At 57.8% G+C, this 27,135-nt stretch overlaps 4 protein-coding genes across 5 annotated transcripts; 3 read left to right on the top strand and 1 right to left on the bottom strand.

The window, feature by feature from the left end:
- Positions 1-866: 866 nt before the first annotated feature.
- On the top strand, positions 867-4,679 carry LOC116794053 (protein Wnt-11b-like). The gene is made up of 5 exons (XM_032702371.1): positions 867-931; positions 1,029-1,255; positions 1,666-1,943; positions 2,905-3,197; positions 3,515-4,679. The coding sequence occupies exons 1-5, from the start codon at positions 867-869 to the stop codon at positions 3,687-3,689; spliced, it is 1,038 nt and encodes a 345-aa protein (XP_032558262.1). The 3' UTR covers positions 3,690-4,679.
- Positions 4,680-9,246: 4,567 nt separating this feature from the next.
- Positions 9,247-14,232, top strand: IGBP1 (immunoglobulin binding protein 1). Of its 2 annotated transcripts, none has more exons than XM_032702392.1 (6): positions 9,247-9,448; positions 9,973-10,278; positions 11,510-11,705; positions 12,597-12,682; positions 13,279-13,391; positions 13,723-14,232. In XM_032702392.1, the coding sequence occupies exons 1-6, from the start codon at positions 9,261-9,263 to the stop codon at positions 13,869-13,871; spliced, it is 1,038 nt and encodes a 345-aa protein (XP_032558283.1). In that variant the 5' UTR covers positions 9,247-9,260; the 3' UTR covers positions 13,872-14,232. The 2 variants fall into 2 exon arrangements, with proteins under 2 accessions (XP_032558283.1, XP_032558284.1); XM_032702393.1 differs by having other exon boundaries at positions 9,253-9,448; positions 13,726-14,232.
- Positions 14,233-15,526: 1,294 nt separating this feature from the next.
- LOC116794006 (diacylglycerol O-acyltransferase 2-like) lies at positions 15,527-20,020 on the top strand. Its single transcript, XM_032702303.1, has 8 exons — positions 15,527-15,656; positions 17,174-17,302; positions 17,372-17,479; positions 17,725-17,795; positions 17,890-18,094; positions 18,719-18,893; positions 19,006-19,208; positions 19,351-20,020. Exons 1-8 carry the CDS (start codon positions 15,617-15,619, stop codon positions 19,503-19,505), a joined length of 1,086 nt encoding a protein of 361 aa, XP_032558194.1. The 5' UTR covers positions 15,527-15,616; the 3' UTR covers positions 19,506-20,020.
- Positions 20,021-20,806: 786 nt separating this feature from the next.
- Positions 20,807-26,301, bottom strand: P2RY4 (pyrimidinergic receptor P2Y4). The gene is made up of 2 exons (XM_032702302.1): positions 26,169-26,301; positions 20,807-22,508 (listed from the first exon to the last, which is right to left on the bottom strand). The coding sequence occupies exon 2, from the start codon at positions 22,490-22,492 to the stop codon at positions 21,371-21,373; it is 1,122 nt and encodes a 373-aa protein (XP_032558193.1). The 5' UTR covers positions 22,493-22,508; positions 26,169-26,301; the 3' UTR covers positions 20,807-21,370.
- Between the last annotated feature and the right edge of the window lie 834 nt (positions 26,302-27,135).

Here is a 27,135-nt window from a genome sequence, read left to right as displayed (position 1 = left end):
GAAAGCCTAAAGAATAGCCTTCAACCTTTGACTGTTTCCAAAACCTGGTGTCAGCTGAGCTGCTGTCTCAAATGTCACTTCCCACTGTGGGAAAAAACCAGCCTACCTGGTTCCTCAAGGTCTTCACAGCACCAGGCAGCACTTTTGGTTCTGTACTTCTGGAAGGGAGAGATTCAGAGAAATCCACCTTGTGACAGGCATGTGCCACCCATGGGGATGTCACTCTGGAGCAGCTCCTGCCCAGGCAGGCACCGTTTCCTGGCTCCATCATTTCTGCCAGCCTTAACCTGAATATCCGAATGTGTTTTTTAAGCTTTTTGTAAAGAAAATAAGGGAGAGGGCAAAGACAGAAATCATGAGCCTTTGCCTACCTGAAAGGAGGTTGGAGCATAGTGGGGTTGGGCTCTCCTCCCAGTGACAGGATGGCAGGAACAGCCTCGAGTTGTGCCAGGGGAGGTTTAGTTGGATATTGGGAAAAATTCCTCATGGGAAGGGTTGCACAGGCTGCCCAGGGCAGTAACACCCCTGGAGGGATTTCAAAGCCCTGTGGATGAGGCACTTGGGGACATGGGTCAGTGGTGGCCTTGGCAGTGCTGGGGGAACATCCTGCAGCCTCTCATTCCTTAACCCCCTCCCGGGTGCTGTTTCGGGGATGGTCGCTGCCAACAACAGCTGGACCCCCCTCCACCCCCCTCCTTGTCCCTGTCCTGCTGTGAATGGCACCGAAACCGCCTTTGTTCCCCTCGCCGGGCGGGGGCAGGACCTGCCGCCGGCTGCTATAAAAGGGGGCGGGGGTGCCGAGCAGCCCCAGCCCCGCTCCCGCTCCCCATCCCAGTCCCATCCCCAGTCCGGTCCCATTCCTGGCCATGGGCCACCCCAGTGCCACCGTGTTGCTGTGCCAGCTGGGTCTCTCCACAGCCATCCAGTGGCTGTGAGTCGGGATTCCCCCCTTCCCAATGCCCCTCCTTCGGGGCTCCCCCTGCGTTCCCGTGGTCCCCCGCCCCACTGACCCCCTCCTGTCCCCACAGAGGGCTGACGGAGAGCGGCAGCGGCGTGTCCTGGAACGAGAGCCAGCACTGCCGGCTGCTGGTGCCGGAGCAGCTCCAGCTGTGCCGCCGGAACCTGGAGGTGATGCCCAGCATCGTCCGGGCCGCCCGCCACACGCAGGCCCTGTGCCAGCAGAGCTTTGCAGACATGAGGTGGAACTGCTCCTCCATCCAGCGAGCCCCCAGGTTTGGCCCTGACCTGCTGAAAGGTAAAGGATGCTCCTCCCGCCGTGTCTGTGCTCCCCACCGAGCATCCCGGGATGGCAGCACCTCGGTGCTGCTCCGGCTCAGCTCTGCCTTGGGTATCCATCGTGGAGTGAATTTGCTGCCTTTACAGGGTGTTAATCCTGTGCAATTCCATCTGTGGGAGGTGACAGACAGCAACTTCCATTTCAAACGTGTCCATAAAAAAGGGGGAGAGGTGGGAAGACAGGCTATGCATGGACAGTGTAATACAGTGTGGGGGGCACAGGTTAAAAACACGCTGCAAGGAAAATGAGAGCCTTGGGTTCATCCTGCTGCAAGATTTTTAGGAAACACATTTATTTGCATTGTGAGGTCTTTGGGAGGAGTGTCTGGCTGGGCAGGGAGGAAGGACATCTCCCCCTCTTCTTCCCAGGGACCCGGGAAGCCGCCTTTGTGTACGCCCTGGCTGCTGCCACCATCGCCCACGGCATCGCCCGGGCCTGCGCCTCGGGAGAGCTCCCGCTCTGCTCCTGCGGCCCCGGCCCCCCTGGGGACCCCGGCCCTGGGGGCAGGTGGGGGGGCTGTGGGGACAACCTCAGCTACGGCCTCCAGCTCGGGGCTGCCTTCGCCGACAGCTCCTCCAGGTCCGGCAAGTTGGGGACGCACGGGAGGAAAGCCATGAACCTGCACAACAGCGCCGTGGGCAGGACGGTGGGTGTGGGACCACCGGGGTGCTGCAGTCCGGGATGGTGGGTGTGGGACCACCGGGGTGCTGCAGTCCGGGATGGTGGGTGTGGGATCACTGGGGTGCTACAGTCTGGGATGGTGGGTGTGGGATCACTGGGGTGCTGCACTCCGGGATGGTGGGTGTGGGATCACTGGGGTGCTACAGTCTGGGATGGTGGGTGTGGGATCACCAGGGTGCTATGGTCCGGGATGGTGGGTGTGGGACCACTGGGGTGCTGCAGTCCGGGATGGTGAGTGTGGGATCACTGGGGTGCTGCAGTCCAGGATGATGGGTATAGAGCCCACCAGGACTGCACAGTGGGTCAGATAGTGGGTATGAAGCCCACTGGGACTCTGCAGTCCAGGAGGGTGGGTATGGAACCCCCTGGGAATGCTGGAGCCCAGACTGGTGGGTATGGATGCCCCAGGACTGCTGCAGCCCAGCACACCTTAGAGCAGCCCAGAGCAGGGGCAGAGGTGCCCAGTTTAGGGTCTCAGACTCCAGTCAGGTTGTTGGGGTGTTGTCTGAACATCGAGAGGCAACTAAATGGTTAAAAAGTGTCTTTGCAGACACCCCCCACTGCTGCCCACCCCAGACATCCTGCACCCCTTCCACAACCAGCACAAGACATCTCCCACCTCACATCAGTACTCCTCCTCACTGGAAGCAGAGGCTCCCCAGCCCATCTTGGTTTTGTGCTTTCATGCACTCCTGTTCCCCAGCCCCAGCTCCAGCTCCCACAGGTAGTTTCTTAAGGATCAGGTTCTTATCAGAAGGGATTAAAGGAGGGCTGAGCCCCTGACTGCCCCGTAATATTAATTTAAAAGTGGCAATAAGGAGCGGAGCTCTTTCATCTCTTTAAACTTGCCATGGATGCCCTTCCAAGTCAATCCACAGGGTGGGTACCAGGAGAAAGCAAACTCCCCTGTTTTCCTGTCCCTGCAGGTGCTGAGTGACTCCCTGGATACCAAGTGTAAATGCCACGGTGTTTCAGGCTCCTGTTCAGTGAAGACCTGCTGGAAGGGACTGTCAAGCCTGGATGAAATTGCCTCTGACCTCAAGTCCAAGTACCTGGCAGCCATCAAGGTGTCCCACCGGCTCGTAGGGCCCAGGAAGCAGCTGATAGCCAAGGATACGGATGCCAGGCCAGTGACAGAGACAGATCTGGTTTATCTCATCAGCTCTCCTGACTACTGCACCCCAAATCTCCAACTGGGGTCTCTGGGGACACAGGACAGGTAATAAGCTCTAATTTCATGACTGTCTGTACTGTTGGGTTTGAGAGCAGGTCCTAGGAAGTGGTGTAGGTGAGCTGAGCACAGGTTGCCCAGAGAAGTTGTGGCTGCCCCATCCCTGGAAGTGTCCAGGGCCAGGTTAGATGGGACTTGGAGCATCTTGGGCTAGTGGAAGATGTCCCTACCTATGGCACAGGGTGGGACTGGATGGGCTTTAAGGTCCCTCCCAACCCAAACCATTCCATGGCTCTGTGGTCCCGCTGTGGCCAGGACCAGCCGGGGTGGGCAGGTCCCCCAGCTCAGCACCCTCCTCTCCACAGGCAGTGCAACAAGAGCTCGGTGGGCAGTGCCAGCTGTGCCCTGCTGTGCTGTGGCCGTGGGTACAACACGTACACGGAGGAGGTGGAGGAGCGGTGCCACTGCCGCTACCGCTGGTGCTGCTCCGTCGTGTGCAGGAGCTGCCGGCGCAGGGTGGAGAGACACGTCTGCAAATAACAGCCCAGGGCTCTGCTGGTGCCCTCCAGGAACAGCTGGAGACCGGACACTCATCCCAGGGGGTGCTCCGAGCGAGGAGGGGGCTGTGCAGGAAGCCTGGCCTCTCACATTGCCGTGGAAAACCTCACCCTGAGAGATTCTGGGAAGCCTCCGGTCCCTTCCAACCCGAACCTGAGGGCAGGACAAAGGGCTGCCCTCCTGCAGCTGGGCAGTGTCCAGCCCTGCCTCCAGCTGGGACCAGCCATTGATCACTCCACAGGAACAGCCCCTCTCTCCGGTGTGAATGGGGACCCTGGGCTGCCATTGTCCCTTTGCAGGAGGTTCTGACAGCCAGGAGTGATGGATGGGAAGGGGGCAGAGTTATCTGCTGGGAGAAGGCTGGAGAGACAGAAAGCTGCTTCGGGTCAGGGGATCATGGGCAGCTCCTCTGGGGACAATTCTGCCATGGGCTCATTTGGATGTTCCTCCTCTGGAGCAAACACTGGTCCAGGGCCACTTGCAGCATCGGAATAAATACCAGGCTTGGACACAGACGGAACCAGTCATTGCTCCAGGAGCCAGGACTCATCAGTCCTCCCCAAGACCTGCATGGGCATGGCTGCTGCTCTCATTGGTGGCAGACAGATCAGGGACAGGAGAGGTCCTGGAGGCTGCTAAAACAGGGCAAAACTGCTCCTGCCAGCTGTGGGTTACCAACACTGCCATGGCACCACTGGAGCTTCTGCCCTCTGGGCTCCTCTTGGAGGTGGAAGCCCACTCAATGAATGGAATCCTCATGGCTTGTCCTTCCTGCCATTTCTCTTGGACCACTGAGGTCTTTAGCCCACTCTTTCCACTCCCTCAGGACCAGGTGTGCTGGAAGTCTGGCCTGGAGAGGGGACACGACTCTGGGGTCCTGGGGAAGCAAGAATGAACCTTTAGTCTCTGTACTTCCTGTAAGTGGGATTCTGGTGTGTGTTTTTTAAATAAATGTATTATATCCTAACTCTCTATGGTTTGTTTTGTAGGACAACCTCCTTCCTCCATCTTCCTCTCAGCTGGCCCAGAGAAAGTGAGAGTGTAAGGAGGGCACAAAGCCCTGTGTCCATACAGCCCTGTGTCCTCACTTTTCCTTACAGGTATCTGAGGACCAGTGCACTTTTAACTCTTTCTGCTGCTCACTGCCCCAGATTTGTCTGTAATTGCAGATACCCACCAGTCTCAGCTCCTGCTCACACATGGAAGGTTTTATCACCAGCCAGCAAAGAATCCGCCTTCCTGGGATTCAGGGCTGGTGGCTGGAAACTGAGGCAGTCCAGGATTGTTTTCTGATCCTTGGGAATGTGAGCTGGATTAGCCAAGTGTGTGTGTGAACAGTGAGGAGTTGGGAGCCAGGGCTGGGGGCTCTGGTGGCCCCCATTTCCTCAGTGAGGAATCTGGCCAAGCGCTTGGATGGGATAAAAGATTCCTGTTCGTGCAGCCCATTGGAGAGAAAGGATGAGTCCAAATACACAGGTGCTGTGGAGACCCCACAGGTAAATGGGCTGGGAATCCTCGGGCGATTTCCTGCAGCTCACACCAGGACCTGGTGTGCTCTTGCTTTATTTGTGCTTCCCAGTGAATGGAGTTGGCAGCGCTCAGCCCGAGTCCAGCTGGACCATTACTCATTTCCATATTCATTCAATCATTTTTAACAGTCTCTGCTGGGTCACGGAATCACTTCATGAGCTTTTCTTGTAAACCATCCCCTCCCCTTAATGTGCTCCAGGTTTCTGTGTGAGCAGCGAAGGAGAGTCAGAGGTGGCTTGGGATGACCCTGGGAGCCGGAGGCTGTGCCTGTGCTCTCGCAGTTAAAGGAGTGAGTTAACCATCGTTATCAGTTGTTAATGAGCCATTACTGGCTCTGCCTGCTGCCCTCTCCCTCTCGGAGCGCCAGGAAAGCCGCAGCTGCCAGACTTCCAGCGCAGCTGCCCAAGGCCAAAAGTTATCTCGGGTTTTTCTTTTAAAATGCAATTAGGGTCAGTCCTCTGCATTCCTCGGAAAAGGGAGTTTCAGCTGCCAGGCTGCGAAACAGCTGTAGTTTCTGTGTCCGGGGGGATGCAGGTACTTAATTAGGAGGACTGCTTAAATGCTCCCTCCCTCCACCTCCCAGTGTATCTCAGATCAGAGGAGGTGACACCGGGAGGGGCTGCGAACTCCACGGAGCGTTGCAAAACGAGCTGGTGAGAGGAAAAAACAGGGGGAAGGATCGTGTGGAGTGAGGGCTCCAGCCAGGAGGGTGGGAAATGTGATTTGCATTTGGTAACTACAAACACACACAGCCTGGGGTGGAGGAGAGGAGCCACAATAACAAGGAATGCCCGGGGGAGCTGTCACGATCCCCTTTCAGAGAGCTCCCATCGGAATTTCTGCCTGGAAAAAAAAGCAGGGTCAAGTGCTGAATATGCAGAATCCACTCCTCCTCTCCCTCCTTGACTCCAAGCCCGACAGGGAAGAGCTGGAGAAGGACTGGAGCGGTCACTCAGCCCCCGGGATCCCGGCTCTGTTTGTGTCCTGCGGGAAAGGGGAAGGCGCAGTAATTAGTTGGAGGGTGCAAAGGGTCGGGCAGGAAGGAGGTGACAGCTCGGTGACAATGCTCTGACGGGGGGTGTTGGAATCCGGGCCCACACCTGGAATTAGCAGGGATGTGAGATCTGCTGAGCTGGAACCGGGGACCAGGAGCCAGAGGATGGGTGCAGTGGGAATAAACCCTGTGCTTGACCCCAGGGGGTGGGGGATCCGTTGGCTGGTTGTGTTTTCTGCCTCTAACCCTGTTTGGATGGAAAAGCCAGGGGGAAGGTGCCAGAGGAACACAGAGCTCCTTCCCCCAGCCCAGGCCAGCACAAGCAGTCCCTGAGGTAAAAAATGGGAAAACTTGGACCCAGTTATCACCCTCCAGTGGCTTCCAGCACCAGTTAGTGAACGCTCTACCAGAGAAATCAGTGCAGGAAAGCTTTTCTTGAGCCTTCTGTGTCTTTTCTTCCACCCCAAACACCTCCAGGTCTGGCAGGGACCCAGATAATCCCGGGCAGTGTCCCCAAAACCGAGAGCATCTGTGTCTGTGACAGTTGTGGCTTTCCAGCCCTCCAGACACTTTTAGGCGGTTCCTTGTCCTCTCCAGGCTGTGACAGGCTGCTGGCACTGCCCTCTGCCCTCCCAGCCCTCCCTGCTAATGTGACGGATCTACCTCCTCGACATTCCTGTCATTAGCCTTTTTTCCCCAATGTCTTGTGGCTTTTTGTTTACCCATCTCTCTGGAAATGAGACTCCCCAGAGCCAAATTCTCCACAGCCATGGCAGGAGCCTTTCACACTCTGATGCTGTGAGCTGACATGGGAGGGATGGCTCGGAGAATGGCTTGTGCAGGGAAAAAAACCATCCTGCTCCATGGAATGTGGTGAGATCCAGGCAAAGGGTTTGCTCTGAAAAGGCTTCTCTCCATTATGCTGGGCTTTAATTTGGGTTTTAAGGGAGTAACACTGGTGTGAACGTGATCATTTGCTGCTGGTCATAGTTGTGCAGACAACAAAGTCTGGAGAAAAGTCACTTATTTTCAGGGACTCCTGATTTTGCTGCTAAAACACTGACTTATTTATTTTTCCTTTTATTTCCTTATATATTGAGGGATGCTGCATAACTCGTTCCAGGAGGGTCATCTGAGCAAGGAAAACAAGCTGTTGGTAATTAAGTATTTTGGAGTAAGAATGACTCTGTGTTCAAGGACATGTTGGGATGTTTCTTCCCTACAGGCCTGGATTGCAGCTTGGACTGGAATGTGGATCAAGACCTCCACCTGCCTTTCCTTGTGCTCTTCCCAAGAGAGCTGAGCCAGGAGGAGGAGAAGGCCTGGGATGGGGCTCAGCTGTTGGTCAACATCTTACAGAATCATGGAATCCTGGAATGGTTTGGGTTGGGAGGGACCTTAAGGATCATCCAGTTCCACCCCCTGCCATGGGCAGGGATACCTTCCACTAGACCAGGTTGGTCCAAGCCCTGTCCAGCCTGTACTGCTGGAAATATTTGGGGGATGTTGCTCTGACCTTTGGGATGGTTGGGCCCTACACTGCCACACCATGAGACACACATATGAGTAAACGCCTGTATTTAAGGAAAAACCCTTCCATCTCTGTTCTCCTTTATTCCTGGGGTACTCAGCAATATCATGATGCTCTGAGGATGACAAATAACAACAGGGATTGTCCCCTTGGGGATCTTCAGCTGAGGGTCAGGGACAGATCAACAGAGGTGAGTAAGAGCCATGAGACCTGAGGGGGAACCAGCTGCAGCCTGGGGAGCTTTGGGATGTGGCAATGGCTGTGTGGGGTTTGGAGGGGAAGCAGCCCTCCATCCCTTAGGATCCTGGAATCCTGGAATTTGCACTGGAAATGTCTTTTGCTCTGGTCCTTAAAGTGCTGCTGAAACTTTGGCTGCTGGTAGTTGCAGGGGTCATGGTGTGACAGGTGTCCTGCAGCCTTTAACTAACACATGGGAAGGGGAAGGTGCTGCCTGGAGAGAGGCTTCACTCTGGTGGGAGTGAACTGGTTGTAGCTGGAGCATCTTCTGCCGGTGAAGAACAAATGGCTGTGGATTCCTGCCTCCATCCCGCCTCTAAAGATAATAGTAATGAATTTTCCCAACTTGTTCCTCACCTTCTGTCCATGCAGGAACCCCTCAGTGACCCAGCCCCGGACATCATTCCCAGCCGGGTGGTCCCAGGGAGGTGACAGGAGGTGACACAGCCAGCCAGAACACAAACCCACAACCCTCCCGGCGTCTGTGAGTAATGTTTTATGGCACAATCCAACATAGGTGTGAAGAAAACAAATAGAATAAATAATAAACTGAGTAATTCTCAGAGGCTGCGTTAGAAATACTGAGTAGTAGTGGCTGCTTGCAACCAGGTCAATCACCTATGTTATCACTTGTATTTCTGAGGGAGCAATGCCAGCTCCTAAAAGCCCAGATTTAACCCTTACCTGGCTCGTTCCTGGCTGAATTTCAGAAATTTTAGGAGATAAATAAAAAAGAAATGAGAAAAGCGCTGTGTCCCCCTTGTGCTGTAGAGAGAATAGAGACGAAATGGAAGGTGCTGTGCTTGAAAAACCAGATATTTATTAGCAGTAGCTCATATCGAGGATTCATACTGTGTATCCCTTTTATACAGCGGGAAGGTGAATGTTTTGTAGCAATTTATCCAATTGTCCCAATTTTTCCCAGTTTCCCAGCCGACTGCCCTAGGAGCTCCCTGCCAGGACCTGGCGTGGCCGGTGCCAGGCAGGACCTGGCAGGGAAAAGTGTGGGCTCACTCGGGCCTGTGAGAGCCCAGAGCCGCACCGAGGCGCGCCTACCCACTGCCCTGCGCCCACCGCGAGGGTCCCGTGGGGTTCCACGGCCCGGGGACGATCGCGGAGCCCACCGGGCCCGGTGCCGTCCGTCCGACCTTCCCAACATGGCGGCACCGCTCTGTCCATGCCCTCCCCAAGATGGCGGCGGGGCAGGGCCGGGGGTGCCGACGCGCCGGAAGTGGCGTTCGGGGGCGGTCCCGGGCCCGTGATGGCGGAGGCGGGCGCGGGCAGCCCGCGGCTGGCGGAGCTGCTGGCGGCGGGACGGCGGCTCTTGGAGGAGGTGGAGGCGGGAGCCGAGCCCTCCTCGGGCGCCCCGGCCGTGCAGGACAAGGTGCGGCAGGGCTTGGACGCGCTGCGGCTTGCAGCCACCATGGTGGCGGAGCTGGATCTGTTCAGGTGAGCGCAGGACGGGCCGGGGGGTGCCGGGGCCGGGCACGGGCGGGACAGGAGCGGGAACGGGACAGAATCCCAGAATCACTGAGGTTGGAAAAGCCCTCCAAGACCATCGAGTTCACCCTATGCCCGATCCCCACCTTGTCCCGGAGCCCAGAGCACTGAGTGCCACGTCCAGTCCTTCCTTGGGCACCTCCAGGGGTGGGGACTCCACCACCTCCCTGGGCAGCCCCTGCCAATGCCTGACCACCCTTTCCAGGGAGAAATTCCTCCTGATGTCCAACCTGACCCTCCCCTTGCACAGCTTGAGGTCGTTTCTTCTTGTCCTGTCCCTTGTTCCCTGGGAGCAGAGCCCGATCCCCCCCCCGCCCCGGCTCCCTCCTCCTGTCAGGGGGTTGCAGAGCCAGAAGGTCCCCCCTGAGCCTCCTTTTCTCCAGGCTGAGCCCCCCCAGCTCCCTCAGCCACTCCTGCTGCTCCAGCCCCTTCCCAGCTCCCTTCCCTGGACTCCCCAGTCTCTCCCGTTGCAGTGAGAACGAGGAGCTGGATGAAGTCGCCTCGGCCGACCTGAAGTTCCTGCTGCTCCCCGCGCTCCAGGGAGCCCTGACGCTGAAGCAGGTGGACCTGAGCAGCAGGCAGCAGCACCTGGAGAGTGCCCGGGATCACTTCCTGCACTTCCTCAAGCTCTGCAGGAGCTACGGGCTGGGAACGTTCCAGCTGCCTCCCACCACTCCCAGGGATGAGGGAGCCGGGAGCCCCCCGGACTCGGGGAACCCCCCGGGTGCCCAGCCCAGCCTGGTGGCCATGGCCATGAGCAGGAATGCCAAGATTGAGAGGTGGGCTCAGGGCACTGGGAAAGGGCTTTGGGAGAAGGGGGAGCTTCAGGCAGGGCATGGCTGGGCAGAGAAGGGACTGCTTCCATGGGCATCAGAATAATTGGATCACAACATGTTCATTTTAAGAGATTTTTAAATGGTCTGGGTTGTGCACAGGCTGGGGAGGGGAGCATTTGTGTCTTTCTGGGCTTTTGATGAAAAACTGCTCAAAACCTTTTAATTAGCTCTGTAATAATTAATCTAATAATTAATCCTATAATCAGTTCTTACAGCACAAAGCCACCCACCTTGGAATTTTCCTACCAGTGGGTTTATTGGGGCTTGAAAAAGAGGTGCCTTTGTCTTGCTTCGGGTGGGATTTTGCCCATGGGCAGCACTGAAAGATCCAGACTGGGCTGGACCTGCTTAAATTGCACAGATACAAAAATATGATTTATATTCTAACTGGGAGGGGTTTCTTTTTCAGAATGGCTCTTTTGTGCTCCTTGTCCTCTCACCTCCGAAAGGTTTCTAATCCTTGGCTCTTACTGTTCATTCTTCAGGTGACTCAATAATGGAGGGAAGTGGAACATGAGGATTTAGTTTGGAAGTGTATTATATGGGTAGTTCTCCCTTTAATAACTAATTCATGAAAAGGTAAAACAATTTAGCCTGGAAGTTTGTTATATAGGCAGTTCTTCCCTTGAATAACTAATTCCGAAACGGGTCAAGAAATCCAGAAAGCCAAAATTATATTAAAAAAACCCTGCACACACAAAACCACCTGAGACAGAAGTTGGAAAAGTGATTTATGCTGCTTTTTAAGCAGCTTCTTGATATATTTGTGTCACATGGGAGCAGTTCAAAATAGCCATTCCACTGGATTTTCTCAGGGAAGGAGCTGATGAGTTCAAGTCCTGCTTTCTCCAGGAGATTAATGTTTCCAGCCTTGCCTAATTTTACCTGGAAGGCTTCAGTTTTCAAGAATTATTAATTGTTTAGGGAAAGAATAAAATAATTGAGGCACCTCTAAATTTGATGTGATTTTACGGCTGCTTTTAACAGACAGGAGGGGCTGGAATTCCAACAGCAACCACCGTGACCACCACAAAAATTGTATTTTTTATAAGATTTTCTCTTTTAAATACATGAAATGGCGTTGAACCTCTTACAAAGGGTGGTAAAGACACTGTGGCTGGGATGAGATAGAGAAAAATGATTTCATGATCCCACTTTGTTCCCTTTGGGACAGGTACAAGCAGAAGAAGGAGCTGGAGAACAAGTTGGCCTCCATGAGGAGCTTCGTGGAGGGTGGGACAGCAGATGAGGATCAGATCCGGGAGTTTTACATCCTGCAGATCCAGAAATGGATCAGCACCAGCCTGGAGGAGCTGGAGAGCATCGACCAGGAGATGGTGATCCTGAAGAACAGGGATGTGGCCAGACAGGTATGGGATCATCCCTGCTGGGATGGACACGGATGGGGGGATGAATCCCTGAGGGCTCAGTGGCAGAAGTGGAGTTTTATTCTGTGAATTCTCAGTTGAAATTGAGCTCAGTCCCAGCACAAGCTGATGGGGTTTGGTTTAATTCTGATTTTTGTGTTGGTTCCTGCCCTCTGCTGCCACACATTCCAGGCAGTCCTGGACTGTGAAATGCTGGAGCTTGGAATGTCAGAGCTCAACTATGCAAAGGCTTTTGCTGGGTTCTGTAGGCCCCTAACTCTGAAGAGCATTTGAATTTATACATTAAAATAAGACCCTTGTGATGTCTTTCACACCCCCACTCGTGTTCTGCAGCGTGTCCGGGTGTTACAGACGGGAATATCGGCCTGTTGGAATGACAGAAGCTTCCACAGGCCTGCAGTCCCTGTGCAGAGCATTGATTCCAGGCTTTATGTCACCTGGAATGTCTGCTGGAAATAACAGCCCCCGATGAGCTGGCACAGCCCTGCCCAGCCTGTTGGCAGGGGCGGGTCATTTTTGGCACCGCAGGACTTGGCTCTTCCGTAGTGTCCCATCGGGAATGACAGGCTCAGAATGCTGCATGTTGGGTCCCTGGAGCAATAAGCAATTCCTGGAGCAATAAGCTGGTTTAACCCTGTCAGCTCTGCTTTGATCCAGGCAGGTGTCACAGAGGCACAGAGAGTGATTTGTAGAGGGGCACAGATGGAATTCCTGATTTAAACCGGATTCAGGCCTGGATTGTCCATCTCGGGGCACTGCTCTGAGAGTTGAGGTGTTTCTCTTCTACAAGACCTTTAATAACCCTGGGGTGGGAAGCAGAGAGTGGGATTCTCCTCTCCACAATTGCCTTGTGACTGTTGTTTGCATGTCCAGACTCCAGCAGCCCCCCACGGCCTCTCCCGGCCCGTCAGAGCCCCAGTGAGACCTTTCATCCTGACCCGTGACGCTGCCCAGGCCAGGTACGTGGGCTTGGGGTTATTCAACCACACTTTGAGGCAGTGCCTGAAGTACTCTTCCAAGTGCAGAAATCCAGTTGCAACCTCTGTGTCTGCACCTCTGTTTGTGGCACCCTGAGATCCTCGCAAGGAATTTCAGCAGCTAAAGCACAAAGTGGGGTAGAAATGAGATTTTCTGTCATGCTTGTGATATGCTTTTCCCTGAGCCTTCCATGTCTAGTTCAGTTCTCAGAGGCATCCCGGGGACTCTTTCCAGCCTGGACTTGGACACTTCCAGGGATGGTGCAGCTTCTCTGGGCAACCTGTGACAGGGCCTCCCTACCCTCACAGGGGAGAAGTTCTCTGGCAGTGGGAAGCCATTCCCCCTTCTCCTGTCCCTCCATGCCTTGTCCAGAGTCCCTCTCCATCTCTCTTGGGGCCTCTTCAGGCACTGGAAGGCCACAATTAGATCTCTCCAAAGCCTCCCTCAAGCCCTCCTTGATAACTTGCCTTACATCCTTAGTGCAGATTGGATTATGGAATAGTGCTGTGCCTGTTGTCTGTGTTTCTCTCACTGTGAGGGATCTAACTCCCTTTTCCTGGCTGTGTGTGTCCTGCAGAGTGTTTGGAGCTGGTTATCCCGGCCTGCCCACCATGACTGTGGACGACTGGTACGAGCAGCGCCGGAGGCAGGGAATTGTGTCCGGGCAGAGCGTCCCTCAGAGGGCACCAGGTATGGAGGCAAACGTGGGAATGGGGAATTTGGGAAGGCTCCTGGGAGGCTGAATGGACAAGGATGTGTGCAAGGTGTGGAACACCCCCAACTGAGGAAGAGTCCAAGCTTTATTAGGAAAATAACTGGATTGTCAGACTGTGCTTGGCCTTTTGGATGGAGCTTGGAGCAACCTGGTCTAGTGGGGGGTGAGGCTGGATGGGCTTTAAGGTCCCTTCCAACCCATACCATTCCATGATTCTAATCCCTGCTGTCTGCCTAGACCAGCTCTGGGCTAGGCTTCTCCTTGGAGAGCCTGACCTGGGATCTCCTCCCTGTCCCTCACCTCCAGCAGGTGTAAGTGATGAAGAGCTGCAGAAGCAGCAGCAGGAGAAAAAAGAGGAGGAGGATGATGAGGAAGCTCTTCAAAAAGCTCGGAACTGGGATGACTGGAAAGACACACACCCCCGAGGCTACGGCAACCGGCAGAACATGGGCTGAGCAGGGCCTGGATCCTGGGAGAAGAACTTGGACAGGGAGAGAGAGAGAGAGAGAGAGAGAGAGAGGAGGGAATACAGTGTACATATGTGGAGCATCCGGGAATCCTCCGGGAGCCGGATCAGAGGAGGACACGTGACCCCTTGCTTTGGTTTGCATTCCATGTCAGACTGGGTGCACTGGTCGTGCTGGGAGGTGCCAGAGCTCTGTGAGGGTCAGGCTCCCTCTGCACTCCCAGGCAGAGGCAGCCCTCGGAGGGGGAGTCCATGGATTTGGAAACTGCTCTTTGTATTGTGGGTGGTTGTATTTATTATTTTTTTTTCTCTCTATTTTAAGCAAAATAAACTCTCTTTGTGCTGCCTAATTCCTGCTGTGAAATTCCCTTGCTCTTCATCCCGGGCTCTTCCAGAGCTAGTGAGGGCCAACCCTGGACCCTCTCGTGGAGCCCACAGGGATGAAAACTGGGACAAATGGTGCCATATTCCAAGGCAAAGTAGTCAGTACGCTTTGAAATCTAACAGAACAACCCTGTTGGGGGAAAAGCTTTTCTGGATCCCTCTGGAGATGGTTTAAATGGCTGCTGGCACCAATCCTGGCTTGTTGTATCTGGCACTGACCTGGCACATGGGGTGTGTTACTGGTCAGAGGGGTGAGGAATCACAGCTGGAAGCTCTGTGGGCTGGTACCTGTTCTAAACCTGTTAAAAATATTGGGATGAAAAAGCAAAGACAGCTTGGCTGGCACTGAGTGTGTCACCTGGAGCGGGCACTGTTACCTGCACAGTGTTTCCTTACCCTGGGACAGTGGGATTCTCACACAATTTGGGTTTTTTTCTTCCTATCAGCCTGATTTGGACACAGCTGGGGGGCCAGTTGGGCTGCAGGAGAGCTGAAATGTTTTCCATGCAGCAATCCCTGCTCCTTGGAACTGATCCACGCCCAGGAAGCCGCAGCCTGCAGTGAATGTGGTCACACCTTCCCAGGTACAGAGTCCCTACAATTCACAGGAGCAGGTTGTGGGATTTGTGGGTTCCAAATCCCCCAGGAAACATGTTCCTTACTCTAACACCACAGGCAATCCTGTACATGGATTTTCCATTTCCTACACTTGATCTTAGCCAGCAGTTCCTAGTGAGCACCTCTGGAGAGGTGGATCCTGAGGAGCAGCTTTAGTGACAGTCCCTGTGCATTCTCACTGTTCCTTTGGCTGTTGGCCCGAAGCTCTGCCTCAGTGCTGATTTTGTGCTGCTCTTATTTCCTTATTTTCTCATTTTCCCCTCAAATCCTCTCCAGGCAGTGCTCCAGGCAGGGATGGAAGAGGAGGGAATGGTGCTGGTTCCAGTGGCTGCATTCCCGTTGTGTGGAGCGGGAGCTTGGGGATGACGTTTTTGGGTGGTTCTGGGGGATCACACTGTTTGAGCATGACAGTGTTTGTGACATACCCAAACCATGGCAGTACCATCCCCAGGGGGATGCAGCCCCCACGGAGCCCCCACTGGCACCGGGGCCTTTCCAAGGAGCCCCGACCGCCCGGCACAGAGCAGCTCCTCACCCTCAGTGTGCCCCCTCAGCTTCCCGAGGACCCCCAGCTCCTGTCCGTGCTCCAAATCCAGGGCTGGAGCAGGTCCCTCCCCTGGGCAGCGGCCGGTGGACCTTGGGTCAGGTGGTTAAAGCCTCTGGACACACAGCCTCTGTGATTGCCAAACTCACCTTTCAACCTGCCGAGCCTGGTGTGGAGCTCCCGCCACCATGAAAACCATCATCGCGGCCTGCTCCCAAAATCTTAGTGGTGAGATATTCCCAAAGGGGGCTGGGATGGGCTCTGATGCTCCAGCAATGCCGGGAGCTCGTTACTGTTGTCTACTTGCTTTGGAGTGCAGAGGGGAAAGGGAGGTGTTGGAAGAGATTTGGGGATAACTCCAGAGGAAAATATAGAGTTGCTCAACAGGAATGGAATTTCTGACAATGCATTTGGGAATGTTACTCCCACAAGAATCTCCAGAGCACTGCAAATTCCAAATGTTGGGATTTGCAGAGGCTCCTGTTGCTGTGGACGGGGCCGGCAGCAGAACCACGAGGGTTCTCTGTGTCTGTGGTCCAGATGTTCATGGAGTTCTTGGGATGGGAGCTAGGAAGAGGAACTGAAAACGACTGTTTGGTGGGCACAAGTTTGCTGGAAGAGCTCTGAGTCTTCCCTGGGCTAAAAAAGGGCTTTGGAAAGCTGAGAATGGCAGGGCTGTGTGGGCTTTTGGGGATGTGGGATGGGTGGAAGGGATCTCTCAGAGCCTGTGGACAACACTTCCTCAATGCTGGGGATGGCTCCAGTGTTTCATTTATTTCAGTTGTCCCATTCCTGGTTTGGGTTGAGCCAGGAAGAGTTGAACCTCCACCAGCTTCCTGAACCAAGGTTTGGTGGTTCTCCTCTAACCTGGGGGTCCCTGGTCTGGGGAGCCACGGGGACAGGGCTGCTCCTGTCTCACCCCGAGCATCCCTCTGGCCAACATGCAGATTTTGGGTTGTTTTCCCAAGAAAACCTGGCTCTGGTGACACTCAGGGGTATTTCTCTGTGGTGGCTGTGCCGGGTGGTCTCAGCTGAGTGGACCTTTGTCCAGGAGCGGTGCTGGCAGAGCCGGTGCCTCAGGCCCGTTTCGGGAGGAGGGATGGGGCCGTGTGTGGAGTTTGGATCCTGGCACCCAGCCCAGGATGGTTAATGGTTCACCAAGGTCGTCCAGAGGGAAGGGGCCATGGGGGAGTGGAGCAGCAGCAGCTCCAGAGTGTCCTGGGCTGTGGGGACAGCTGGGGAATGGCCACCCTTGTCCACCCCAGCTCGGCCCCAGCCGCTGTCCTTGGCACCTGCTGGGGGGTGGTGCCTCCCTGCTGTGCCAGCTGAGAAATCCCCAAATCCTCTGTGAGCCTGAGAGCTCCAAGGAAGGCATGGGAGAGGTCCCAGCCCTTGGGAAACCAGCATGGAGCAGGATGTGCTGCTGCGCTCGGCTCTGCTGGTGCATGGAATGTTTGGGGTTGGGGGGCTCACCCTGGAATCTTCCCCCTACTCTGTGCCCAGAGCACCCTAAGTTGCCCAGGGCCATGTCCTGGCATGGTCCAGAGCTCTCTGGGGATGGCATCCCCCATTCCACCCCACCACATCCCATCCCTCCTCACCCAACTGCTCGTTCTTCCCATCCCACCTCCTGCCTCGCCCCGTACCCCAGCCCTGGCACCCCTGGGTGCCTCCTGCCAGCGCAGTGGCCCAGGCTGTGTTCAAGCCGTGCTGTTTTGGGCTGGGGCCGTGTCCCCCCTCCACAGGGAGCCGTGCCAGTGTCCAGGCCGCCCTGCGCACGCTGCTGGCCGTGCCCTGGCCCTCCCAGCGGGACGTTCGCTCCGCGCTCCAGCTCCTCGCCGTCCTGCAGTGGGTGCTCAGCTTCCTGCTGCTGGGTGAGTAGGGGGCTGCGGGGGCCCTGGGGGTGGGCAAACACCCGCTCACCCCCTGTCTGGCCCCCGCAGGAACCGTCAGCCTCGTGGTGCTCATCTACCTACTGTTCACCAGCTTCTGGCTCATCCCGGTGCTCTACCTGGCCTGGATCGTCTTCGACTGGGACACGCCGGAGAGAGGTGGGGATGGGAACATTGTCCTTCCTCTGACTTTGCAGCAGGATGGGGGGTGGGGTACCCCCTTCTTCCAGGTCCCTCACAGCAAATGGGGAGATCCACATCCCACCTGCTCCTTCCCTCCACTCCCACACCATCAGCACCGTGGTGGGAACAGGGATACGGCGGGTCCGTGGGGAGTGTTTCCCACGGATCCCGCTGCCCACGGGGGTGGGTGTCATCTCCTGTGGTCCCTCCCTGGATTGCAGGTGGCAGGAGGCTGCCGTGCCTGCGGCGATGGACTGTGTGGAACCACTTTCGGGATTATTTCCCAGTCAAGGTACAGTGCCAGGACAGGATATTCCTGCAGGTGCTGGTGGTGGGACCACCCAAAAGGAGGTGCCATGTCCCTGTGACCCTTTTTGTCCCCACAGCTGGTGAAGACACATGATCTGTCCCCCAGCCACAACTACATCATTGGCTCCCACCCCCACGGCATCCTCTGCGTCGGTGCCTTCTGCAACTTCATCACAGGCTCCACGGGCTTTGAGGAGATGTTCCCGGGAATCCACTCCTTCCTCACCACCCTGGCTGGCAACTTCCGCCTGCCCCTTTTCCGGGAGTACCTGATGAGTGGGGGTGAGCAGCCCCTGCCCAGCTCTGCTGGCAGTGCCCATGGGCAGGGGGTCCCCACTCCCTCTGAGGGAAACACAGGAGTGATGGTGCTCCCAGGAGCAGGCAGGGCAGGGATGGAGCTCTGCCTGAGCTCCACCTTCACCCTGCCTGCACTCTGCCTGCACTCTGCCTGCACCCAACATGCACCCTGCCTGCACCCAACATGCACCCTGCCTACAGTCTGCCTACACTGTCTGCACCCTATCTACACCCTGCCTGCATCTTGCCTGTGCTCTGCCCACACCCTGCCTACACCTAACATACACCCCACCTCCACCCTTGCTACACCTTACCTACACCTCACCTACACCCTTCCTACCCCCTGCCCACACCTTACCTGCACCCTGCCTGCACCCTGCCCACACCTTACCTGCACCCTGCCTGCACCCTGCCCACACCTTGCCTGCACCCTGCCCACACCTTACCTGCACCCTGCCTGCACCCTGCCCGCAGCAGGGGGTGCCCTTGCGCTGTCCCTGCCCTGGTCCCACCCGGTGTGATCCCTCGTGGTGTCCCCGGCGCTGTCCCCGTCCCCGGGCGCTGCCCAGGCGGGCAGTCCCACAGCTCGGGTGCCCGTTCCCGCCGCAGGGCTGTTCCCGGTGACCCGCCGTGCCATCGGGTACCTGCTGTCCCAGAACGGCACCGGCAACGCGGTGGCCATCGTCATCGGCGGCGCGGCCGAGTCGCTGTCCTGCCGGCCCGGCGTCACCACACTCATCCTCCGCAACCGCAAGGGCTTCGTGCGCATGGCCCTGCAGCACGGGTGGGTCACGGGTGGGCACAGGGGGGTCACGGGTGTGTCATGGGCATGGCCACCCCTGCAGGGGCCTGGGGGTCCTGGCACCCTGTCACTGCCCACCGTGTCCCCTCCACAGGGCCTTCCTCGTCCCCTCCTTCTCCTTTGGGGAGAACGACCTGTTCCGCCAGGTGGTCTTTGAGGAGGGCAGCTGGATGAGGAGCATCCAGCAGCGTTTCCAGAAGATGATTGGCTTCGCTCCCTGCGTCTTCTATGGCCGTGGCCTCACCTCCAGCCGCTCCCGGGGCATCCTGCCCTATGCCAGACCCATCACCACCGTGGGTGAGCAGCTGGGCTGGGGGGACCCCAGAGGGTGGGGCAGAGCAGGGACACCCCGCTGGAAGGCACCGCTCGGGCCGTGTCCCCATGAGCCGAGCGCGTCCCCGGGCCACGGCTCTGACCCCGTCCTGTCCCCTGCCGGCAGTGGGGGAGCCGGTGGCGGTGCCCAAGGTGCAGAACCCGAGCCGGGAGCTGGTGGACACGTACCATGAGATGTACATCCAGGCCCTGCTCAAGCTCTTCAACGACAACAAGACCAAGTATGGGCTGTCGGAGACGGATGAGCTGCACATCCTCTGAGTGCCCCTGGCGCCGGCAGCCCCGTCCCAGCTCACCAGGGCTCCTGGGGGGGGGATTTCAGCTGGCCCAGCATGGGGGACACGGGGTACAGTCCCCACCCCAGCCCTCCGCTCCTCTGGCCCAAAAACCTGAGTGGGAGATGAGAGGAGAGGAGGAAGCCAGGGGGAGATTGGGAAAGGGTCCCCCTTGGAAGGGGTTTGGAGGGGCTGCAGGTGACACAGCTGTCTCCTGGCAGGGGCTGGGGTGAGGCTGAGGGCCAGTGATGGGCACAATCCCCCCAGATAAGCAGGTCACCACGAGCTGAGGGAGGGGGTGCCATGGGAGGAAAAATCAAATGGGGTCTTTGGGGTGGCATCATGATGGTACGAGGGACCAGCCTTGGGGGACATCCCACCCTGAGGTCAGGGGGGAACACTCCTGGACTTGGGGACCTGTGGAAGTGGCCTCAGCCAGGACCATGTGGTCTCAGATGAGCCTTTTCAGATGCCTCTGTCCCCAATACAGGTTTCCAACTCACTGCCCCTGTCTGTGTGTGTTCTGGGGGTCGGGATGGGCAGGACTGGGACAGACCTGTGGACCTGTCACTCACTGTGTCCCCTCCCTGGGAGGTCCATCTCCAGCTGGGGCTGTACTTGGCAGGGCCCCTTGCACTGCTCAGGTGCAACCAAGCTGCTCCAGGGTGCACCTGAGCCATGTTGGATATAATGGGAGGAGAGGGGCAGCAGCTGCTCTTACTGGGTTAACTGGGCTCAGGAGGGGGATCTCCTGCTCACTCTGCTCTCGGCTCAGGGGTGAGTGAGGGGCTCTCTGGGCACCATTACTGGTGGGGTGGGAACACAGTGCTGGGATGTGCTATCCTTGGGGCCCTTTCCTTCCCCTGGGCAGCTCCTGGTGGGGTGTGGCTTGTGTGACCAGTGCCATGGCAGAGGTGACACCTTGATGGCGCTCTTGGGATGTCCCTTCCCAAGGCATGTGCTGACAGGAGTTGTGGGGGGCCATGGGGACAGCCCTATCCCTGTCCCATCCCTGCCAGGCTGGCATGGGAGAGTCAACAGCACTGATACCAATCTTGGTCTGCTCCGCTGTGCAGGCACTTGGTCAAACAAAAGGGCTGGGTAAACATTTGAGGAGCAAACACCCATAAAGGCACATTCCCATCACCAGGGGTGTCACCAGCTCACCGCTCCGGACCTGCCCCGGCACCGGTGTCACGGTGGAGGGTGGCTTTTCTCTGGGATGAGGGTGGGTGTCTCGTTCCTCTTCCTTCTGCTACAGGGAGAAACAAAGGGCAGGAGCAAAGGGAAAGGGGAAGGGGCTTTACTGGGGGGTGACGGGCAGCAAGTGCTGCAAGTCCCCCATGTCATGTCTCTCCTCCTCTGCCAAGGCCAGTGGTGTGACAGAGACATCTCTGACAACCGGGCAGGGGGGGGACCCCAGCGTGGGCTCTGTCCCCTCATTCAGTCTGTTGCCCACACATCACCACAGAGCCATCTGGAAGGGCTGTGACTGCCCAGGGAGGGACCAGTGTCCCTTCTCTTTAGTGACCTATCACCCCCCTTGTGTCCCCAGGAGTGCCCTGGGATGGGACACCAGCCTGCTTCTCCCAAACAGCCTCCTCAGTGTCCTTCCCATTCCCACGCGTGCTCTCCTGCCCCAGTGAGCAGCAGCACCCTCCTCCCAGAGCATCCCAGGGTAGGGCTGGGACTGGCCCCGTGGCCTCCAGCCCTCAGCCCTGTGGCCTCTGCCCCTGCAGGGGCTGGGCAGGGGCAGAGCAGGTCTGGGGACCTGGGGGTGCCCACATGAAGCCTGGAGGGGCTGCAGCTCCTGGAGCCCAGGGATGAGGTCATGGAAGCCCCTCAGGCCCCTCAGCACCCGCCCCCGCTCCGTGCTGTCCCTGTCCCTCGGGTGACACTGGCCACGTGGCCGCTGTCCGTGAGGGTGTCCGTGTAGGGCGACACCAGGGCCAGGTTGCAGGTGGGCACGGGCTGGAGCCGGTGGGCGGCCCCCCGGCGCAGCCCCCGGTACTTGTCCCCAGCCAGGAAATACAGGATGGGGTCGAGGCAGCTGTTGATGCTGGCCAGGGGTCGTGTGATCTTGTAGGTGAAGTTGATGATGTTGAGGGTCCGGCAGTCAGCTTGGAAGTAGCGGGAGGTGTAGTAGAGGGTGCGGGTGATGTGGAAGGGCACGAAGCAGATGGCAAAGACGGCGAGCACGATGATGATCATCTTGATGGAGCGTTTCTTGTAGGAGGGCATCCGCGGGTTGGGGCTGGAGAGGCTGGACTTGCCCAGCTGCTTGGCCATGAGGCAGTAGCACAGGACGATGACCAGGAAGGGGAGCCCGAAGAGCAGGACCATGACAGAGGAGCTGTAGTGCACGTAATGGTCGAACTCCTCGGGCTTGGTGGTGTCGTGGCACAGAGTGGTGTTGCCCTTGGAGCTGGTGGTGACAAAGATGAGGTTGGGGATGAGGCAGATGGTGACGACGAGCCAGGCGCCCACGCAGATGATGCGGGCCTGCTTGGTCTTCACCCACTTGAGGGAGCGGATGGGGTGGCAGATGCCCATGTAGCGGTGGACGCTGATGCAGGTGAGGAAGAGGATGGTGCTGTAGAGGTTGGCATAGAACAGGAACCGCACGATCTTGCAGAGCCATTTCCCGAAGGGCCAGTTGTTGCGGTCGGCATAATAATAGACCAGGGTGGGGAGGGACAGGACGTAGAGCATGTCAGACACAGCTAGGTTCACCATGTAGGTGGTGGTGGCATTCCAGGGCCTCATCCTGGAGATGAACATCCACAGGGCCCAGGAGTTGAGGGGCAGCCCCACCACGAAGACGATGCTGTAGGAGATGGGCAGCAGGATGAACTTGAACTCCTCGTCGAAGACACACGTCGCCTCGGCCACCTCAGTGGTGTTCCCTCCTGGCCAGGGAGTCGGTGTCGATGTCCACAGGGCAACTGGGAATGTCCTCCCTGAAGTGGCCATGTTCTCCGAGCCAGATCTGGGGGAGCAGTTAATAAAAGCACATTAGTCATCGATCCCAACCATTGTCAGGCACAAAGCGTGGAAAGGAGCCAAAGATGCCAGATTTTGCCCCCCTCCAGGAGCTTCGGCCACTTTGATGGTTCTCTGGTTTTTCTCAGCTCACGCGCTCGGGCCTCGCAGGGGCCGGGGGGGGCCTGGGCAAGCCCTCCCTCTGCAGCTCCCGCAATGACACCCATCAATGAGCCCTCTGAGCGGCGCAGGGACGGGAGTGTGCCGGGGACAGAGGGCCGGGCCGGCCCCACCGGGCAGCAGCCCCACGGCGCGGCGAACAATGAGAACTTGATGAACAACAGCAGCCCCCGGCCGGGCCAGCGCAGCCTCTTGGAAGCTGCCTCAGCCTAATTGGCACCATCCTGACAATGCTGCTGCTCCCAGAGGGCTCCTTGACAGAAGAAAGGCAGGAGGAGAAGAAAGCTTTGTCTGGGGGAATGTTGTGGCCCAGAGGAATCCTGGGGGGAAGGGTGGTAAAGGAGCCTTTGGGAGACAGTGTCCCGGATGGTGAGGGGCCTCGGCTGCTGGGTATTCTCCATAGGAGAGGGATGAGCTAAGCCCTGTGGAGAGGAGCTGCGCCGGGGCCAAGTCCCAGCTCAAGGCAGTGCAAGTTAACAAGGCAGGACATTTCCTCCTGCACTGTGTTAGGATCAAAGGCTGGATCTGCGTCCTCCTGGGAAATTACTGTGAGCACAAGCTGTCAAAGGGTCAGGTTTGCCTGTTGGATGTCTGAAGTTCAGAGCCCTCTTCTCCATGGTGTCCAGCAAAGGACCAAGGGAGGCTGCTGGCACTCTGACCCCTCTGCACCCAACACCATCCCTGGTGAAATGATTCCTCCAACAAGGATGGATGCTTGGATGAGTAACCTGGGAGCAGGAGCATCTCCTGTGCTGCTGGTGGGGACAAGGGCGTAGCCAAAACTGCATCTGATGGAGGGAATGCTGGTGCATCTCCAGTCTCTATTGGCCAGAGCTCACCCAGGAGGGGCCACATACCAGGACAGGGGAGGATTCAGGGTGACGATGGACATTAACCAGGTGTTGGTGTTGGTAGTACAAGGTGGAAGGACGCGTCCTCTCAGGCTCCTTCGTCCCTTGGCTCCCTCATCATCCCCCTCCTGTTGGCCTTTGCCGTGAGGATGCACAGGAATGTCTCGTAGGGTGTATCTGTGGGAGGGGCCAGGCCATGCTCCATCCTGTCCCTGCCACGCCTCGCCTGGAGAGAGCACAGGTTTGCAGAGATGCCTGTAAATGACTCAGCAGGCAGACAGGCAGGGGGTGGCCGTGGCCCCTCTGGCCTCGCTCCACGGGCTCTGTTTGAGTTGCGGGTTGAGCCTCTGGCTGGGCCGAGTTCAAACTCCCTGTGGTTCCCATCCCCCGGCGGCGCTGCGGGAAGATCCTGCCTTTATTACAGGGATGAGTTCAGAGAGCAACAGGCAGGTCCTGATCAAACATTAACAGTGGGAAGATCTTGGTTTTTTTCCCAGAACCAGGAGTGGAACAGCAGGTAGGAAATGCTGAGCACCTGAGTGCAGTGCCAGTGGGGTCCCACAGGGTGCTGTGCTAGTCCCAGCCCAGCGTGTCCCCACACTGTGACACTGCTGAGGACACGAGGGACCAGGAGATTTGTTTTCCTTTTCCAGCCTCTGAGTGCAAGTGAGCACAAAGCCTTGAGCTCGACCAGAGGGGAGGTGCTGCAGGGTTCAGTGCCCGAAGTCAGTGTCCGTGACACAGGTCACCAAACAACCAAGATATGAAGAAGACAGTAAATAAAAGTTAATAATCTGGTGTGGGAAATACACAAGGAGAAATCCTGAGCAGCTGTGCGGTGCTGGGCTGCTCAGAGGAGAGCACAGGGACCTGGATTCTGGTAGCTGATACAGCCTGAGGACTGTCAGCAGCAGGATTTAACCATTCCCAAGGACATTCCTTCGAGGATAACCACCAAAAAATAGAAATGCAGCAGAAGATGACATTTGGCAAGTTATATCTGAAGAGGTTTCCTGCGTCCTCATCTTAGTCACAACCAAAATCAGTGCTTTAAATTACTGATTTACATCAGTCCAGCCCGAGGACACGTCACCACCCGCCCTGATCCTACTCCTCACTGACACTCCCAGAAAGGCTCTCCCTGGACAAGGCTTCTCCAGCACCAGCTTTTGAGGAGGGATCGAGGTGTGAGCCAAGAGATGGGGCTACCTGTTGGAGCAGGAGATGGAAGGCACTGCAGGGAAAGGACGTGGAGCTGAGGAGAGGGAAGGCACTGCAGGGAAAGGACGTGGAGCTGAGGAGAAGGAAGGTGCTGCAGGAAGGGAAGGTGGAGTTGGGGAGATGGAAGATGCTGCAGGGAAAGGCCACAGAGCTGGGGAGGTGATGCCCCCTCCTGCCCTGCCCATTTTGTGGATGCATGAGGGCTGCAATCCTGGGGAACCCCCTGAACCCCTTTCCTGTAGCAAGCACATCCTCTGGGATGGTGCCTGTGGACTGGCCCCCCATGTACCCCAGGAAGCAGTGGGAAGGGGCAGGGGCCAGCCACAGGGCCACTTGCTGGGGGGGACGTGCTGCCCTTGGCCCTCTGCCACAGAAACAGGAGCTGCAGCCGGGCTCAGCCATGGAGCTGGGAGATAGGGCAGAGCTCCTGTTCCTGTAGCAAAGAACCTGGCGGGATCCACAGCTGTCCCCAGGCCAGGGTGCCCCCAGCAGCTGGATGAGGCTTCCAGCCCTGGGGGTTTGTGGGGACACTGGAAAAGCACCAATGAAATGAATGAGCAGGGCAGCACCAGAGGCAGGGTCGGCCCTGGAGCCAAAGTCATTGGGACAGGATGGGGATCTGGTGTCGGGGATCTGGAGCAGCAGCAGGAGCTCGGAGAGGGCAGGCAAGAGCGGATTTCAGAGCAGCCACCAAGGGTTGGGTGAGCCTGGGACCAGCTGCTGCTGGATCATGGGAAAAACAGGGCTTTTCTTCTCGCCTAAGCTCTTGGAAATTGCAAAACAAGGGGAAATTGTGCAAAACATCCTGCAGAAGGACCCTTGTCCCTAATCGCCACGTGGTTAGTGCAGCCAAAGCCTCGGCACAAGGGGACATGACCTAATCCCAATCCTTCCCTTTGCCTGGAAGAGCAGCCAAAGCACGCTCTGCCGGCACTGCTGGGCACTGGGGACACCTCCCTGGGGACACCAGCGAGGTCGGGCCCTTCCCTCCCTGCCCATCACGTCCCGAGGTGACCCCTGCTCAGCAGGGTGGGGGTGAGGGGTTCCTTCCCCCCTTGGGTGGGCTGTCCCCGTCCCCCAGAACCTCATGTTGTCAGGCTGAGCCACAACAGCCCTAGGACAGATTCCCCTGCAAGGAGACAGCGATTTGGGGGATGGAGAGGAGGATGAAGGAGAGGATGTGGCCATGCTGGGAAGGATGAAGGCCCTTGGTGATAGAGAGTGGTGGCATGTTAGGGAGAAGGATGTACGGAGGGATTTGGGGATGGGGAGAACTGGCTGACTCCCACCCCACACCCATCCAGCCCTGGGGATCCCACTCCTGCCCCTCAGCCCCAGAGCCCAGCTGGGATTGCGTGGCCGTGGCAGGGCCCCCCCAGCTGCTGCTGTCCCCAAACAGGGGCTGCCCCACTCACCTGTGACCCGGGCAGCTCTCACGAGTGGGGCCCCCCCGGGGAGCGCCCGTTCCCCACGGGGCAGGAGGCCATGCCGAGGGGCTGCAGGCTGCCCTTTGCCGTGCCCTGCCGTGCTGTGCCCGCTCCAGCTCTCCCACGGCTGGGAGCAAAGTGCCCAGGAAAGGCAGGGCTGGAGGCGGGCAGAGGCGGAGGCAGGAGCAGGAGCTGCCCCAGGGCTCTGCCCCACTGCACTCCCATCCCTCCATCGTCCTCGCAGGCTTTGGGCCACCTGCAGCTCCTGCAGCAGCCCCCAGGGCATGGGGTGTGTGGGCCTCTCTCATGGGGACCACGGCCCCCTGTCCAAGAGGCCACAGCCCCTCACTCATGGGGACCATGGTCCCTCAACCACAAAGGCCACAGCCCCTCATCCATGGGGACCGTGTACCCCCACCCATGGGGACCACAGCCCCTCACTCATGAGGACCATGAGTCCCTCAGCCACGAGGGCCACAGCCCCTCATCCATGGATTGCGTCCCCCCGCCCATGGGGACCGTGGCCCCTCGCCCACCCCGGCAGCCCCCCTGCCCCACGCTGTCCCAGCAGTGCCCGCACCCCGGAGCGCTGCCCCGCTGCCCCCCAGCCCTGCGGGGCCATCCTGGGGACAAAAGGTGGCCAGTGCCACCTTGAGGCCAGCCCGGGCATCGTGTCCCCAAACCCAGGGCCACCTTGGGTGTCGCAGCAGTCGGGACACTGCCGTGGTGTCCTTGTGTTTGGGGGTAGCGTGTCCCCCGCTCTCTGTGCTGCTCAGGGCGATTCACCTCCTTTGCGAGGGCAGTGGGAGAAGGGCGGGTGCTGAGCTCACCTGGCGGGTTTGTGATGAACGGGGATCACGGGGGGGCAACGAGTGCACCCCGAGATGTGTGGGGGCCACGGCCGTGAGCAGGCTGGCTTGGAGGGAGCAGGGGGGCGAGGTCCTGGGGCACCCCG

Source organism: Chiroxiphia lanceolata, chromosome 14 (assembly GCF_009829145.1).
Source record: "Chiroxiphia lanceolata isolate bChiLan1 chromosome 14, bChiLan1.pri, whole genome shotgun sequence".
NCBI classification, from domain to species: domain Eukaryota; kingdom Metazoa; phylum Chordata; class Aves; order Passeriformes; family Pipridae; genus Chiroxiphia; species Chiroxiphia lanceolata.
The sequence above is the reverse complement of the archived record's forward strand: the minus strand, read 5'-3'. Positions and strand labels throughout refer to the sequence as shown.